Source organism: Diachasma alloeum, unplaced genomic scaffold (assembly GCF_001412515.2).
Source record: "Diachasma alloeum isolate Michigan unplaced genomic scaffold, Dall2.0 Dall_scaffold_00176, whole genome shotgun sequence".
NCBI classification, from domain to species: domain Eukaryota; kingdom Metazoa; phylum Arthropoda; class Insecta; order Hymenoptera; family Braconidae; genus Diachasma; species Diachasma alloeum.
This window is the reverse complement of record NW_021680342.1, coordinates 579,157-593,995: the sequence shown is the minus strand read 5'-3', so window position 1 is coordinate 593,995 and position 14,839 is coordinate 579,157. Positions and strand designations below refer to the sequence as shown.

The window sequence follows — 14,839 nt, the reverse complement described above, 5'->3', positions numbered from 1 at the left end:
CCCCCCCGCCCTCTCTATTCTCTCGGCTCGCAATCCACTGTCACCTCTTGCCTCCCTCACTTCTTCGCCCCCCTTAATTTTCCTTTTATTCTTGTATCCCGTGGATGACCCGCAACCCAACAGTCCTCAGTTAACTCCGGCCGCACAAGTCCCGGGGACGAGCGTCGACGGTGCTCGGTACAGCGTCTACCGGCGACTGGAAAAAAACGTCGAACTCCGTGACAGACGTTGAAACGCATGCGCTACCCCCACTGTTAAATATCCCCCTTTATCACCCACCCACCCTCACCCACTCCCTCCCCCCTGCCCACCCCCTTGCGCCCCCTCTTCACCTCTAGTAACCGACTACTCCCAAACTCCAGGCGTCCCGAGGCGACTTCCATCTCCGGAGTACCAAGCGTCGAGGCCAGCCCCGTGTGTTCACTTCATTCCTGCAAAACAAAAAGAAGGGAAAAATTGTTGCCTCCTCTTCGTCTTTTTTTATTCTCTCGCCCGAGAAGCGTTGAATGTGAAATCACTGCGTATCGCAATTTCACGAGAGAAATGTTTACGTCACATGAGTGGCTCAGCTTGCACCCTGGGCTCTTATCGCGTTTCATGCCTTTACGTCGGGTGAAAAACATGGGAAAAAAATAAAAGCCAAATGGCGGAGAGCGCCGCTGGGCGGGGGTGGGTGGAGGGCAGGATTTGTGTGATTTTGGAGGCCGCGCGCTCTCCCTGAGCCTCCCGGTAATATCCCATGCAGAGTCTCGTGGCTCGTGCACTCGATACATCGAGGCTAGGCAGATACATACAGCGCAATCGGCTCCTGAGATATTCATTGTGCGTGTGGTATATCGAAGTCAATGCGTCTATTTCCAGTTTGCTGGGGCCAATCCTATGCTCTGCAGTTTCCGTACACAGTGGATTAATCGTAAAGCATTAATTTTAATTATTGAAGCTCAGTTGGGGTGACTTTTCAATAATTTTTTTAATTGAAATTGAATTTTTGAATGAGGGGAGGGAAAAAATCTCAGCGACAATCTACTTGTGTTGTTTATTTTATTCTCCTCCCCTCTGATGGGGCATTATTGCGCGCTAAATGGAGCTCGAAATTGTCCATTCGCCTGACTACCTCCGTATTATCCCGGATTAGCAAAAAAAGAACATTTGAAGTATTAATTTGTGGAATGGAGTTGGTCGTATAATTCAACTATGCGTGAACTATTTTAAATGGCTTATCTCACTACTGGTCACGCTATGTAATCCACAAAAAAAGATACCCAAGTATTCGTCCCAAGCGCGATGAAACACTGTGCAGACGTTGCTATAAATATTTAGACATCTATCGTTGAGGCGAAATGGGTTTTGGATAAGTTTTCAGTATTTCGTTATCCCAGGCCACATCGCAAACACGCGATCATCCACACCTCCGCCACATGCACACGAGAATCATTTTTTTTACGGCTGAAAAGAGTCATTAATTCGAAGGGACTGATTAGCCTTTATTCGTTACTATAATTAGATCAAGTTGATTCGTATCTGTTTGGAAATGTATGAGAAATCCCTGGTGATTGATTAAAAATTTCTTGTCCTTTTGTCACCCGCCGGCTGTGGTTAATCCATTCATCACCCGTTATAAACCTTATTTTACCCCATGCCAATGTGTCACAGATGCTATCGACATAATCGTTAATCTGAGTAAAAAAGAGTGAAGGTGGGTTGAACCAACTCATTTTACGTGCGCACGCAACAAGTTAAATGTTCATTGACTGAGTTCGAATTACTGGTGCATTCCCGCGGAAAAGAGGCGTTGAACTGCGTTGGTAAGGGAGTGAAATGGTCTCCTACATTATCGAGCGATAGCCACGCACCAACAATGCGGGTCAGTACGACCGGCAGATTCAACGCTGCAAACGATAAGACTTTTTTTTTGCACATTTTTTTTGAACGTTGATAATTCATTGAACTGTTGATGAAACAGGATCTGTTTTTTTTCCTTGTAAAGTGACTGGGCGCAATTGATGAATTCGTTTCTGAGTTGTGTCCATTTTGCCCCATCCTCCCCTACTATTATTTATGTATACTATTATTTATTTGAAAATTTTTATTTCAAACAATGATTCATCGTGCCAAGTTGTTAAAAATTTATGTCTGAAATTTCCGGTACATTTATTCGGAAATTTTTATCGAATTTAATCACCACTGAGATTTCAAGAACTTTCGTCCTTGAAAATTTAGAATTTCGTGGAAAAATCTAAGAGAACTGTAAATTTCAGTTACATTTTCCCTGAAAATTAATAGAAAACCAGATAATTCCGGTGAATATATTCTACACTTTTCAGAACAGTGACACTGAATGCTTTTTAGGGGGAAAAAATCATGAAATGTCAGATTTCACTGAAAATTCACTGTAATTTGGCACTGAATATTCATATTAGATTGGAAATACAAATAAATGAAGGAATTCTCGTCTTTATGCTGCTTAAAATTCTGGAATTTTACTGCATTTTCAGTGATCTTTACAACTCCGAAATTTCGTCATTTTTTCCCCTAAATGGCATTCAGTGTCGCTGTCCTGAAAATTAGTACTCAACTGTCCATGAAACGTCATTTATTTTCTAACAGTGTAACAATCATCTAAAATCCCTAATTGCGGGTCCTGCTACGTCATTCGCCAAGTTCATAACCGTTTTAGAATTCGCACCACGCATCTTCGGTCAAGTCAACTCTCCCATTCGAAGCGCCCGCCGACACTTGAACTACGTGACTCACTTCCGCCATCCCCCCCCCCGGACCGCCAACTGACCGAGTTATTCACACCAGCCACCTGAAGCTGTCTCCAAATCATTCCCCCCTCAGCCCTTGCGCATCAGCACCGACATATCCCCTAGTGCATGGACGCCATTCCCCCCCTCGTGCAATACGTGGTGATGTTGGTGACGAATGGATGAGTGACGACCAAGACGTGACGTTTACGCCGCACCGATTGAGTAGTTACTCAGTGCCCGACCAATAATCGTCATTTTTTACCGAATAAATATATCGAGAAAAAAGTGTGAACCAAAATAATCTCGTCAATCAGCGGCGCAGTAAGTAAATACTGTAACTCCAGTGTTGAACTAAGTGCGAGCGACTCTACGTGTGTCCACTGTCCATAAAAGAAGGATAAACGCCATACAAAGGCTACGTGGGTTAGGAAGTACAGTATCCCGTCGTAAAATTAAGGCCTTGAAGTGAACCATCCACCAAATAAATACGATTGAATCCCCCGGGTTAAGTTAAATCAAGGCAAAATGGGACTGACTGTGAGTAGTTTGTTAACACGTCTATTTGGAAAAAAGCAGATGAGAATACTGATGGTTGGCCTCGATGCAGCCGGTAAAACGACAATTTTGTACAAATTAAAATTGGGGGAAATAGTAACGACAATACCGACTATTGGATTCAACGTTGAGACTGTTGAATACAAGAACATATGTTTCACTGTTTGGGACGTTGGTGGTCAGGACAAAATACGTCCACTATGGAGGCACTATTTCCAAAATACACAGGGATTGATCTACGTTGTTGATAGCAATGACAGAGAGAGGATTGCTGAGGCTGAGAGGGAGCTTGCTAATATGCTGAAGGAGGACGAGTTGAGGGATGCTGTACTACTTGTTTTTGCTAATAAGCAGGATCTTCCAAATGCTATGACTGCTGCTGAATTAACTGATAAACTGGGCCTTAATGCATTGCGTGGACGTCACTGGTACATTCAGAGCACTTGTGCAACCCAGGGACAGGGACTCTACGAGGGACTCGATTGGTTGAGCAACGAACTCGCTAAAAAGTGATCAAGTTTCATCTATTAAGAGTTTTTATTTCCATTGTACCAATGAGCGAGGTGTCATTATCGCCCGATATTCATGTACCGTGGATATCTCCTGAATGAAAAATCTAATACTTTTATTTCATTGGTTTATTACTATTGATTAATTATTTCTTTCTTCATGAGTTCAATTATGAGATGGTGGTAGAGTCCAATCCAATGGCGTTTTGGTACTGAATATTGTAGTTTTTTTTTAATATAATGTTTAAGAGACACTCGTTTCGTTTGCCAACCACGTTTTTCACTTATTCTGCTCTCACTATTGCTTAAACTTTTGAATTATTAATCGTGAATTTATATTTTATGGGTTAAAAAGAGGAAAATGATTCTGCGAAATCGATGTAGCTGTATTACTGCATCTGCGAGTATTATAACAGTTGCAAAAACTATTAATATCAATCTCAAGTTAAAACTGCTGTTTGTTTTTGTATTACTTCGGTTTTTTACAAATGATTAAAGCTTCAGAGTGTGTCCTTCATCAGATATCCAACATGTACATATCATTTGTAAAGAAAGTATCCGATATCCTGCAAATAAATCACGAGAGGAAATAACCATTTTTTTTGTAATAATTTCAATGAAAATTTTGATATAAATCCTTGTGTTAACTTTATTATTGTACAAAATGGTACATCGGCGATTGATTACGTTCGTCTAAAATTTTCCTATTACTTATCAACTCATAGGTAACGCAGATATAATCTTGAGAACTCTTCTCTTTAATTTTACAATAAAAATATAATCAATCCTTTGTTCTTGAACGTAAATATTTACATACAACCCAGTGAAAAAAAAAAATTGAATACGTTCTCAATGATGATTTCCCTGTAAATGAGAGGCAGCTTGTATATGAGATGATAACGTCATCGCATATAAAAAGAAAAGATTCGCTTTGAGAACGAGAAAAAAAGTCCCAAAAATAATGTCTGCTCATCACTAGAATAAAGTGGTGAAAGGAGTTGAATCAACAATCTGTGTTTTAAGGTGAGTCTTCAATAAATATCTTCCAATCTAAGGGGAAAAAACTACAAAAGGTCCCTACGAAATTTCTCATCTCCATCAACTCCCATATATTCATCAAAAACTGAACCTTCATAAATTGACTCATCTCATCCTTTATCTCCTCCAAAGAATAATCATCAATCATTAATTCCCAGCAACGATCAATCATGATTCAACAATCAATAACAATGCATCATGCTCCTCTCCTGAAGCACGTGTTACCACCCATCACATTAGTGGCCTCCCCGAGGGCCGGAAAGTGACTGTCCAATGTGTGACTCGACAAGTGCGCCTTGAAATCACTTCCAGTTTTAACAACCTGTCCACAAGTGCTGCACACATCCAGCGTCTTAACGCCACCCACTTCCTTCTTATGCAAATCAAAGAGCTCCCTTTGTTTAGCAACGTCTGGCAGTAGAACAAGCATTTCCGGAAAAACATCGCGAAATGCATCAGCGCCCATTGCACTCCTGCATCTCTTGTAATAATGCTCACCACTGAGTGTTCCCCGTCTGAAAAGCCCACTAAAATGCCTAAACTCCTCCATGGACTCCTTCTGGCTCTCCAGGACCTCGCCAATCCTCGCGACTAAATTTTTATTCCTCCGAGGAAAGTCCAAGGGAGGCACATAGCTGTAGGATTTATCTCCATTATCAGGCAGAATCGAGAAACTTTCTCCCGAGCTGTTGGTGAATGTCAAGCCATTGTCAGTGCGCGGCTGCTCAGTGCTGTTGAGTTTGACTGCAAAGCCCGGTGGTGGTGGGGTAGTTGTGTTAAACCCAGGGGGTGGGTTTCCAGCTCTCGTCTTTGATGTTTTACCCAGCGCTGGGAAATCCTCCAGAGTCCTCCGCACATTGTTCGTATTATTTAAACTGTCTATCTTCAATTCCGATCTCTTTCTTATTCCATTTGTCGACACCTTTGTTTCGTTTTCGAGTGGATTAGGATTAGCTGAAGGCTCTGGGGACGAATCACTCTTCTTCCGATCTTGGGACTCCACTCTGGCGCTCATCAGTCCTGATGACTGACTATTGGCCACTTCGGACGGTTTATCCCGCACTGATTGGACACTTTGTGCTGTTGATTCGTTGCCACTGGAGTTGTTGCCACTCGATGTCTGCTTGACTTTCTTCTTTTTCTTCTTCTTCGTGTTGACTTTGTTGGCGTCCGTCGAGTTTGATTCGTTCTCGTTGACGACGGAGGATCGGTTCCAGGTGGAGGCGTATGAGGACGAGTCGTTCGTTACTACTGATATCGAGGATTTCTTAGCTTTCGAGGACTTGGGCAGACTGGGGAAGGCCTCGCTGCAGGAGACTGTAGAGAGAGAGGCTGGTGGTGGATCCAGGACAGGCGCTGGAGCTACTTTTTTCTTGGAGCTTGAGGACGAGGGCTTGACACAGGTGACCTTTGTCCACTGGGCGGAATTGGAAGTGCTGGTGGCCTCATTGCGCCCTAGGGCTGGGAAGTCGGAGTCTCTGCTGAAGGTGGATGGCCTGATCCTCACGGTGGGTCCAGACACTCTGGTGGTGATGCTTCCGTCGGTTTTGTGGTTCACCTGGATCGACACGTTTGGAGCTGAACTCTGGGGACGCTGGGGACCAGTGGAGCTGGAGGGCTGGGCCCTGTTGGAGGAGTAAACACTCAGATTGACGGTTTTGGAGACACTGTTGGGGGTGGAGTCTGGCCCCAGTGCTGGGAAGTTCTCGTCGGTCACTGCCAGGGGCCGCTGGACGAAGGAGTTCCTGATTGTGAGGTTTCCTCGACCCTTTGACTTGGTTTGATGGGGGTCCGGGGGGAGAGGAGTGTTCCCCAGGGAGGGGAACTCTTCGGTGCTCTGGACGTCTGGCTGACGCATAAAGGGGGCCTCGGGGTCGCAGGAGGGGGGGTCGGGGTCGTGGAAGTCCCTTTGGTCCACGTAGTCGCGATTCCTGGGGGCGTAGTCCCTCTGGGAGGAGCCAGGACCCATCTGGGGACCTCGTCGGGAGTTCCTGGGGTCTCCACGAGGTGCTAAAGTGAACTCCAGCTCCAGGGTTCGAGCTTGCTTGGCTGCTGCTTTACCCAGGTGCTTGCCATGCACTGATGCCTTGTGGGCTTTTAAATCTATGTCCGTTCGAAAGACTGGGGTGAATTTCTCCTCGGAGCAGGCACCCTCCTCGCAGAGGTAGTGCTCTTGGCGGAAGTGGTCGCGGAGGTAGTCGTAGGAGCTGTAGTACTGGTGGAGGCCGTCAGCGTCACAGAAGTGGCAGTATAAGTGGTCGCGTCGTAAGTGACGGAATAACTCGTCGTTGTCCATGTATCTGCGGTCGCAGAATTCACAGAGGGGGTGGCCCTTGTGGCTCTTGTCGTCTGTGTCACCCTTTCGGCGGTGGTGGGCGAGGTCTGCGCGGGAGTAACAGCGACGCTCGCAGGAGAATATCTGGAATAAGTTTGCGGTGATTTTTTTTGTTTTTCAGGATTTTTAGGGGAGAAGGAGAAACTTGGAAGTCTGGGGATATAATAGCGTGGAGTAGATAAAAAAAATACATTTCATGATTTATCTCCTAAACTGTGGATTACAGGTAGTTAGCATTTTTTTCCATCGGTGGGAATATTATAAACATTATCTATGACAAACGTGGGGACAATTATTGAGTTATTGAGTTTTTTTATGCTCATGTGTTGTTGATGCAGGCAACAATAACTGTTTGAATCAAATAAGAACTTATTTGTAAATTAATTTTTTTAATCAAATGAGCAATGGTTTCACGAAATTTCCACTTTTTAGAGTTGAATATTGCAGAAATCATGTATTATAAAATTGTAAAAACATTCACCGGAAGAATTCATTCGGAATTTATCAATCTATGCCGAATTAGTTTCTTAAGAACATCGTGAGAGTCGTGTAGTGCAGCTAGTTAGTATTTTCCTCAATAGCTGGGGACTATTATAAAAATAATCTATGAAAAATATGGGGACAATCTTAAGAAAAACGTGTTTTATAGGGATATACCTTAATCTGCCCCTCATCATCATTCCCTCAATAACATGAATATCCAATGAATAGAATAATTTTACTATGTTCGAATTACCTTCAAATTTTCCACGCAGAGATCACAGTAATGCAACTCATGTTGCCTCCTCATATGCTCCTTCAGGCTGTTAAAACTGCTAAAAACCTGTCTCTCCTCGCAGATGTTGCAAGAATGAGCCAGGAGCTCTGTAAATTTCTCCTGAATCTCTGGATTCTCGAAATAGATGTTGTAACGAGTGTCCAGGAGATTACCCCTGTGTATATGACGGAATGGTTTGATCTCCCTCGTGAAGACGACCTTCGGAAGTTCTTGACGACATATGGGGCACTCGTTCTGTTTACACAAGACACGCATTCGAGTGCTGCACTCGTAGCACACTGGATGCTCGCACATGCCAATGCTGTAGAGGTCCACATTCTTGTAGCAAACAATACAGGCACCATTGTTGGTGTTTGCTGCACTGTTCGTCGTTGACCTTATGTCTGACATTTTTCAATAACAATGTTGTCAATTAAAAGCCAATGTTTTTTAGTTTTTAGGTTTTTTGTGATAAAATTTAGGGAATTTTGACTTTTTAGGGTGTTATATCGAGTCTAGAGTAGTCCCACGTTATTTCGATGAGTAAAAGAACAATAAATCAACCTGGAACATGAATAATAAATTATTTAAACAATTTTCGACCGAGTCAATCGTGGAACAATGGATTTTAAATGTCAACGGTTGCGTCTAAATGGCAGTGACAAGAGTGAAAATGTCGGTTATTTAATCTCATTTGTTACTATAAAAAAACTTGGACAAATGTAACTTGCCAATTGATCTACTTTTGGTAAACTCACCTGGATTATGCACCAATGAAACATTCGGGGGGCATAATATTCACGTGGTGGCTGTGGAATCTGCAGCAATGGTGTTATAAAATTAGATGAAGTTAGTTAACAGATGGTTAAAGCGGAGTATGTATCCTTTTTGGTTGAAAACAAGGTTATCGAGATAAGAGGAAGAATTTTCAAGAGAGAATCTAGCAATGCGCTCTTAAAACACTGACCACTGATGGTGGGATTTTCTTGAGGCGGGCGACTTCACTGGATGGTTGTTAAGGGAGTTGTCTGCTGTGTCGACTGGAGCTGGTGATATCTTCTGTTATTTTGTTTAGACTTGAGGCCAGGGCTGGGATTTTGCGCGTTTAGGGTACCCTGACAACCTTAGATTTCAACGAATTGCAGCCGCGAATCAACGAACGCTGCATTATCGATCGGGGAGCATTGTTCTGATTGGTTGAAATTTCAGGTTTTTACGGTACCGGGGCCCGGGTGTCAGATCTTTGATTTTTTCAGGGGGAAAGGCGACTTTCGCCAAAATCGAAGTTTTTCACCGAGTGAAAGTTGATTCCGATGTTTCACGCGACGGGCTATCCAGAACTCTCAACAGTATTTGGAAAAAGTAAAAAGTAGAAAAAAAATTTGTTCACCTGGGGCGAAAGTGACAGATCTTGGATTTTCTCAGGGGAAAGTCGACNAGAATTCTAAGAGAATTAGAATTTAGAGAGAAAAAATTTCCGCTTCACCCAGCCGGGAATCGAACCCGGGTCTCCCAGATACGCGCCGGGCACTCTTACCGACTAAGCTACCGGGAACCACAGAAATTCACTCTCTAATTCACCTCAAACACCGCCTAACCTCCTTTAGGCAGGAAAACTGAAAAAGTTTTTTTTTTCAGATTTTCAAAGGATCAGATTTTCCGTTTTCCAGGGGAAAGTCGACCTTCGCCAAAATCGAATTTTTTAGCCGGGTAAATGTTAATTCCAACTATTTACGCGACGGGCTATTCAGAACTTTCAAAAGTATGTGGAAAAAGTGAAAACTGAAAAAATTTTCTTTTTCAGTTTTTCAAAGGATCAGATTTTTCGTTTTCCAGGGGGAAAGTCGACTTTCGCCAAAATCGAATTTTTTCGCTAAGCGAACGTTGATTCTGTATGTACTAACGATTCAGATGTTAATGAGACACGCGGAAGCGCCAGAAATGCGGAAATAACATTTTTTTTTTAATTTTCATGTATCCTATCGCCATCAAACGGACTTTGGAAAAATCACTATTGATAATAAAGGCACAGTGGTTGAAGTAACAGGTCTCATCCGTCGGTACAGTAAGCACCGTCGTCACTAAGTCAGATCCGCTTACATAAATCTACTATTATCAAGTTCACATTTGATTTTCGTTTTCGAATTTGGGGTTGCTTGTCAATGATTCTTCCGACCAACGACCATTCTAGTGTTTCAAAGGGTTTTTAATATAGAATTTTTCTCTTCTCATCATCATATTTATAGAACATGTACGGGGATATGACTGGACTATTAATCATAATTTTCATACTCTCGACTTTCGTTTCAGACATTTTTTATACAATTTTCCGATAATATACCATATTAATCGATTAAGCTGCACAATTCAGTTCTAGATTTTCAATCATCGGTCAACAATTCTTCCATGATTTTATCCGGTCAGGAAAAGTAGTGATCTGTCACAATCAGTTTATTACCAACTAATCTTTATGATATTTTCCTTTACCACCAATTAATAATAATCATTACTGTTACATCCCGTTGAATTACCAACCGTTCATTACCTTACTCATCACATTCGAACTTCCGGAACTGACGTTATCCTCGTTTGCAGAATATCCGTCTCTCTCGCGCAGTTCAATTCAAATTTCTGCCCGGTCAATCCCGATTTTTTTTTCTTCTTTTCTGTCGTTACATCGAAGAAAATTAATTCCGGTAATTAATGTAAACTAATGGTATCAAATAAAAATTAAAAATTCAAATCCAATATGAGTCGAGTCACAAAGTCACCAGAGCACTGACCTAAACTCACCAATCAATGGAAAAATAAGAAAAAATAAGGAATGGAACAGGTCGTAGAAATTCAACTCATCATTTATTTTCTTAATTAAATATAATTATCATCAATGCGTTTGAAAGTTCATATGATTAATCTTTTTGACAAAAATCTCGTAACTGATTTCCAGTAATTACTCACATTCTTCACTAAATAGGTAACCAGAACTATCTCTGTTATTACTCATAAATATCATTTCTCGTATTCTTCGATTAAAGCATGATTGACACTTGGAACAATAGTGGAACCACTCTGACCACTCGACGTCACTCATTAGTCTTTCCCCCACCGACATTTGATTGTATGCCATTGATTTTTATGCAATATTCATGTACCCCGGGAAAATGTGCACAAATTAATTAATTAATATAAGGACATTTATTACATCTCTCATCTCACTGTACTGAACTGATGGATGACGAACTGAAATTCCCTTATAGTATAAGGATTGGTCCTTTTCACAATATATTACTCAAATTCTCGATATGCTCTAACGTAATATTGACTTCATTTCTTGTATTTTTTTTTCTTCACTGAGTTTAGAAGCATTGAATTACTCTACATTGACCCGCATGAATGAATTCAATTTTTCCTAAGGCTACGTTATCTAATAATTCGCTCATACCATCACTAGTTCACCTTCCCTCACTCATCAATGAACTGTTCGCTTGAAATATAAATAACTCGTTAATCAATATACACGTGGTAAAGAATAAACGAATGTAAACATTGGACCCAAGTTGTGGAAGTGTAATAATTCTCCAATTTTCTACTCATCTGTTTGATAATCAATCGAATGCGTTCTTCGCGTGAAGATAATATTCCATACTCCATCCAATACGAAGTAACAATACTCTAATTGGCATAACGAATAGAACAAAAATCCTGTAATATCTTCAGTTTTAACTACATTTTCTCCACCTGTCTGAGAAGGGTCCCTGAATGGTCTTAAAAATGGAAATTTCATTTCGCCCAGATGATCATGTTACGCATTCATGCATTATTCGTCTCGACATGCCTCCTGCTGCCACCGATATCATTCCCATCAACAACACTCGCTCTTGTCGCTTTTCAGGCGCTGGCAATAACGTCACATCTCACAATACCAATGCGAGATGCTCGTATACCATTAACATTCTATTCAGCATCGCTTCACATTCACTAACAAATGTCTCGAGGATTCATTGAAGAAATATACTCTATTCGTTAACTACGTATCACCGTTAAGTTATATTCAAGTGCCCTAGACTCTGGGAAATTCATTCGTGATGACACAAGTCATTGACATTTTTATTTTTATATGTATAAGATAAGTGATTTTCGCAGGCCAGTTTGACATTTTCAGTGGCATTTCTTCTTATTTCGGTGGTAAAGCGGTGGAATTAAGTGAGTCCAGTCAACTTGCATTGATTTTTTGATGAAAAAGCGCCCGCAAAAACGGATATTGTTGAGAAATACTACAATAGGAAATGAAAAAAAAAAGATCTATCCGGCAAATGATGGACCTGTCATGAAGAACTTTTTTGGCTTTTATCGTGTTCCACAAAGAAATAAGTTTTTCATGTTGGCTTGATAGCATCAGATTGACCCGAATGATCGTCAGCACTTTAACGATGATTAATTCTCGATGATGACCCCATCGACGAAAATTCTTCCTTCCTCCAATCAATTAATCATCCTAAAAGCATTTAAAAAATCCGTGACATCACAATGATTTGAGCTTTCTGACGTGACATCGTAATGCAGACGTCCTTCATTGCTCGTATTCTTTATTCTCCGAAATAAAAAATAGATGTTTTATAATGTCCATCGAGAATCGCCTGCTACGGAAAATGACTCATTTTTCTCCACCGTAACAACATATTTTTGACATTCGCCTCGCAGGCTCAAACGTAGTTAGGCCTTGAGGTGCAGCAGAGGAATCTGAAGCGTCCACTGAAGTAATTTGGATTTCCGGGTCTAGTGTCCCATCTGTTGGCCTTTCGGGCCCCATTGTTCTTCGCACCCGTGACGCACGTGTCTTGCAGTGCTATTGTTTTCTCTGAAAAAAGAATAAATGAATAAATGAATGGAGTGGGGTAAAACGGCCCCTTTTGATTTTTTCAAAAATGTTAACAGCTCATTCAATTTTGAATAAAACTGAATAATTTCTTTTTCCATGGAAACTACACTTCTTCCCCTTTAGAATGAGCCTGGACAGATCTCAATTAATGAATTTGTTTCGGAGTTATGAGTATCACAAAAAAAGTCAAAAGGGGCCGTTTTACCCCACTCTTCCTTAAAAATAACATGAGTGAAATTTTGGGACAGTTGCGTTGTTCGTGCTTCGCGGGAGCTGAATCCATTATTCAGAGCCTTTGAGATGAGGTCCAAGTTTACCTATGTCAGCCTCGGATTGTGGCATGAATTCTTGGAGTTCGGCGACAAGAGCGCTTATCTCAGCCGAGTCCTTGCGTATACTGCAGAGTTCCTCCTCGTTGAAATTCGGGGTAATCGGCTTGCAGAGGAGAATCGATGATATAACGTTACCAATGTTTGAAGGTCCAGATTTACTCGCTGCAATAATAACGGGGTGATAAGCGGCAGTTGGTTCTTTTGGATTAACGGAGATTTTAATTAATGCACGGAGAAAAATTTTCAGTAAAAATTACGGAACTCACAATTCGCTCGCCGATTACGGAATCAACTCAGAAAATTTAAGTGGCGATATAGTGATTTTTCACAGGAGATTCAGATAAAAATGACGGAACGCTCTGGAAAAATTCTGTAACAGTTCCGCAAAATTTCCTACAACCACATTTCGCGCCGGAATTACGGAAAGAATACGTAATTTTTATTGAATATTTCTCGCCGTGTGCGCAAGGTGACATCGATACGAGGGAACAATAAGAGATGACTGAATTCTTGAAGTACATTTTTGAGGAAAATATTTTCATTAATTTTTATTATTTCGCTGGGGAAAATTTTCAACTTTCTAAAAGTTGAATTGATTCCCTCAAATTTTTGTTTATTCTATTTTTTGTAAAAAAACTTCATGTTATTGCTGATTTCCAAAACACTAATGTGAAATTAAATTAAATTGATTCAATTCTCCATTCATTATCTAGCACAATATCCAAACGATATCCATCGGCATAAATCGAAACTAATTTTTGCACTTTACCTTCCTCGATTCACGAGCGAGAGTTTTGATCAGAGAGAATACTGAGAGATGACCGAGTTCTTTGGACTTGAATCACATTTTTAAGAGAAAGTATTTTCATTATTTCGTATTATTTCGCTGGAAAAAAATTCTGAAAGTTGAATAAATTTCCTCAATCAACTACTTATACTATTTTCCGTAAAAAAAACATCATGTTATCTATAATTTCGAAATTCCGATGTCAAATCAAACGGAACTCCTCCAATTCTCCGCTCAATATTCACCATAATATCCAGACATATCCATCGGCACAATGCGAACCAGATTTTTGCACTTGTGGAGCTCCCTCAGGAACAATTGTGACACGAAGAACAGCAGCACCAGGTTCGGACTGTCCGCCGGTATCCCGAGGTCCATTGCACTGTTGAGACAATTACCCAGATAAGCAAAGCACAAGGAGGAAAAAGACCGTTGACTTAGCTATTCCAATTAACAAAATAAGAAAGCGCTTTGACCTTTTCACATAGCCCCAGGTGCAAGGAGAAGAATCTCGGCCATTCTCCACGAATAACATGTTATATGTATGTTTGCAAATTTTAGTGACGTAATTTTTCAACTACTTCCACAGCTTTTTTAGCCTGCTTATTTCATTTCTACCATTCACTTTGTATGCGTTAGAGGGGGGGGGGAGCCTTGTCCTACATTAAAAGTACACCTCTCGTTGCATCAACTCTCGAGGTGTGCACATACTCTCGTTTCGCATGAGAGTACTTCCTGTGAGTGAGCTTACGTGACCGTTGGCTAGTGAGAAAAAGCTCCATCTCCATAATTTTTTTTTCTCTTTAATAATTAATATATTTTTTTCACTTCGTCTTTTTAGAAGAGTCAAATGTTTTAAGCCCCTTCGGCCGGGGGCGAGGGGTTAGGGGGGGGGGG

General features: G+C 41.2%; 3 protein-coding genes across 4 annotated transcripts in view; 1 reads left to right on the top strand and 2 right to left on the bottom strand.

The window, feature by feature from the left end:
- Window positions 1-2,879: 2,879 nt before the first annotated feature.
- On the top strand, window positions 2,880-4,410 carry LOC107036420 (ADP-ribosylation factor 2). Its single transcript, XM_015254373.2, has one exon. It carries the CDS (start codon window positions 3,276-3,278, stop codon window positions 3,816-3,818), a length of 543 nt encoding a protein of 180 aa, XP_015109859.1. The 5' UTR covers window positions 2,880-3,275; the 3' UTR covers window positions 3,819-4,410.
- A 33-nt stretch (window positions 4,411-4,443) lies between these two features.
- On the bottom strand, window positions 4,444-8,924 carry LOC107036412 (E3 ubiquitin-protein ligase ZNF598). Its single transcript, XM_015254361.2, has 3 exons — window positions 8,703-8,924; window positions 7,924-8,508; window positions 4,444-7,271 (listed from the first exon to the last, which is right to left on the bottom strand). The coding sequence occupies exons 2-3, from the start codon at window positions 8,353-8,355 to the stop codon at window positions 5,049-5,051; spliced, it is 2,655 nt and encodes an 884-aa protein (XP_015109847.1). The 5' UTR covers window positions 8,356-8,508; window positions 8,703-8,924; the 3' UTR covers window positions 4,444-5,048.
- Window positions 8,925-10,808: 1,884 nt separating this feature from the next.
- LOC107036015 overlaps window positions 10,809-14,839 on the bottom strand; it is a 34,871-nt gene continuing 30,840 nt past the window's right edge. For both annotated transcript variants that reach the window (XM_015253760.1, XM_015253839.1), the window contains 3 exons: window positions 14,188-14,324; window positions 13,141-13,317; window positions 10,809-12,802 (listed from right to left, as the gene is read on the bottom strand). In XM_015253760.1, coding sequence (XP_015109246.1) covers window positions 12,648-12,802; window positions 13,141-13,317; window positions 14,188-14,324 — 469 coding nt within the window. In that variant the 3' untranslated portion in view covers window positions 10,809-12,647. The remainder of the gene's footprint in view (window positions 12,803-13,140; window positions 13,318-14,187; window positions 14,325-14,839) is intronic.

What these genes read in the sequence shown, in the direction of transcription:
- LOC107036420 (XM_015254373.2), top strand. Translation starts at nt 3,276, where the DNA reads ATGGGACTGACTGTGAGTAGTTTGTTAACACGTCTATTTGGAAAAAAG.
- LOC107036412 (XM_015254361.2), bottom strand. Translation starts at nt 8,355, where the DNA reads ATGTCAGACATAAGGTCAACGACGAACAGTGCAGCAAACACCAACAAT. An exon ending in TCTGCGTGGAAAATTTGAAG is followed by an intron (nt 7,272 to 7,923) that starts GTAATTCGAACA and finishes AACTTATTCCAG; the next exon opens with ATATTCTCCTGCGAGCGTCG.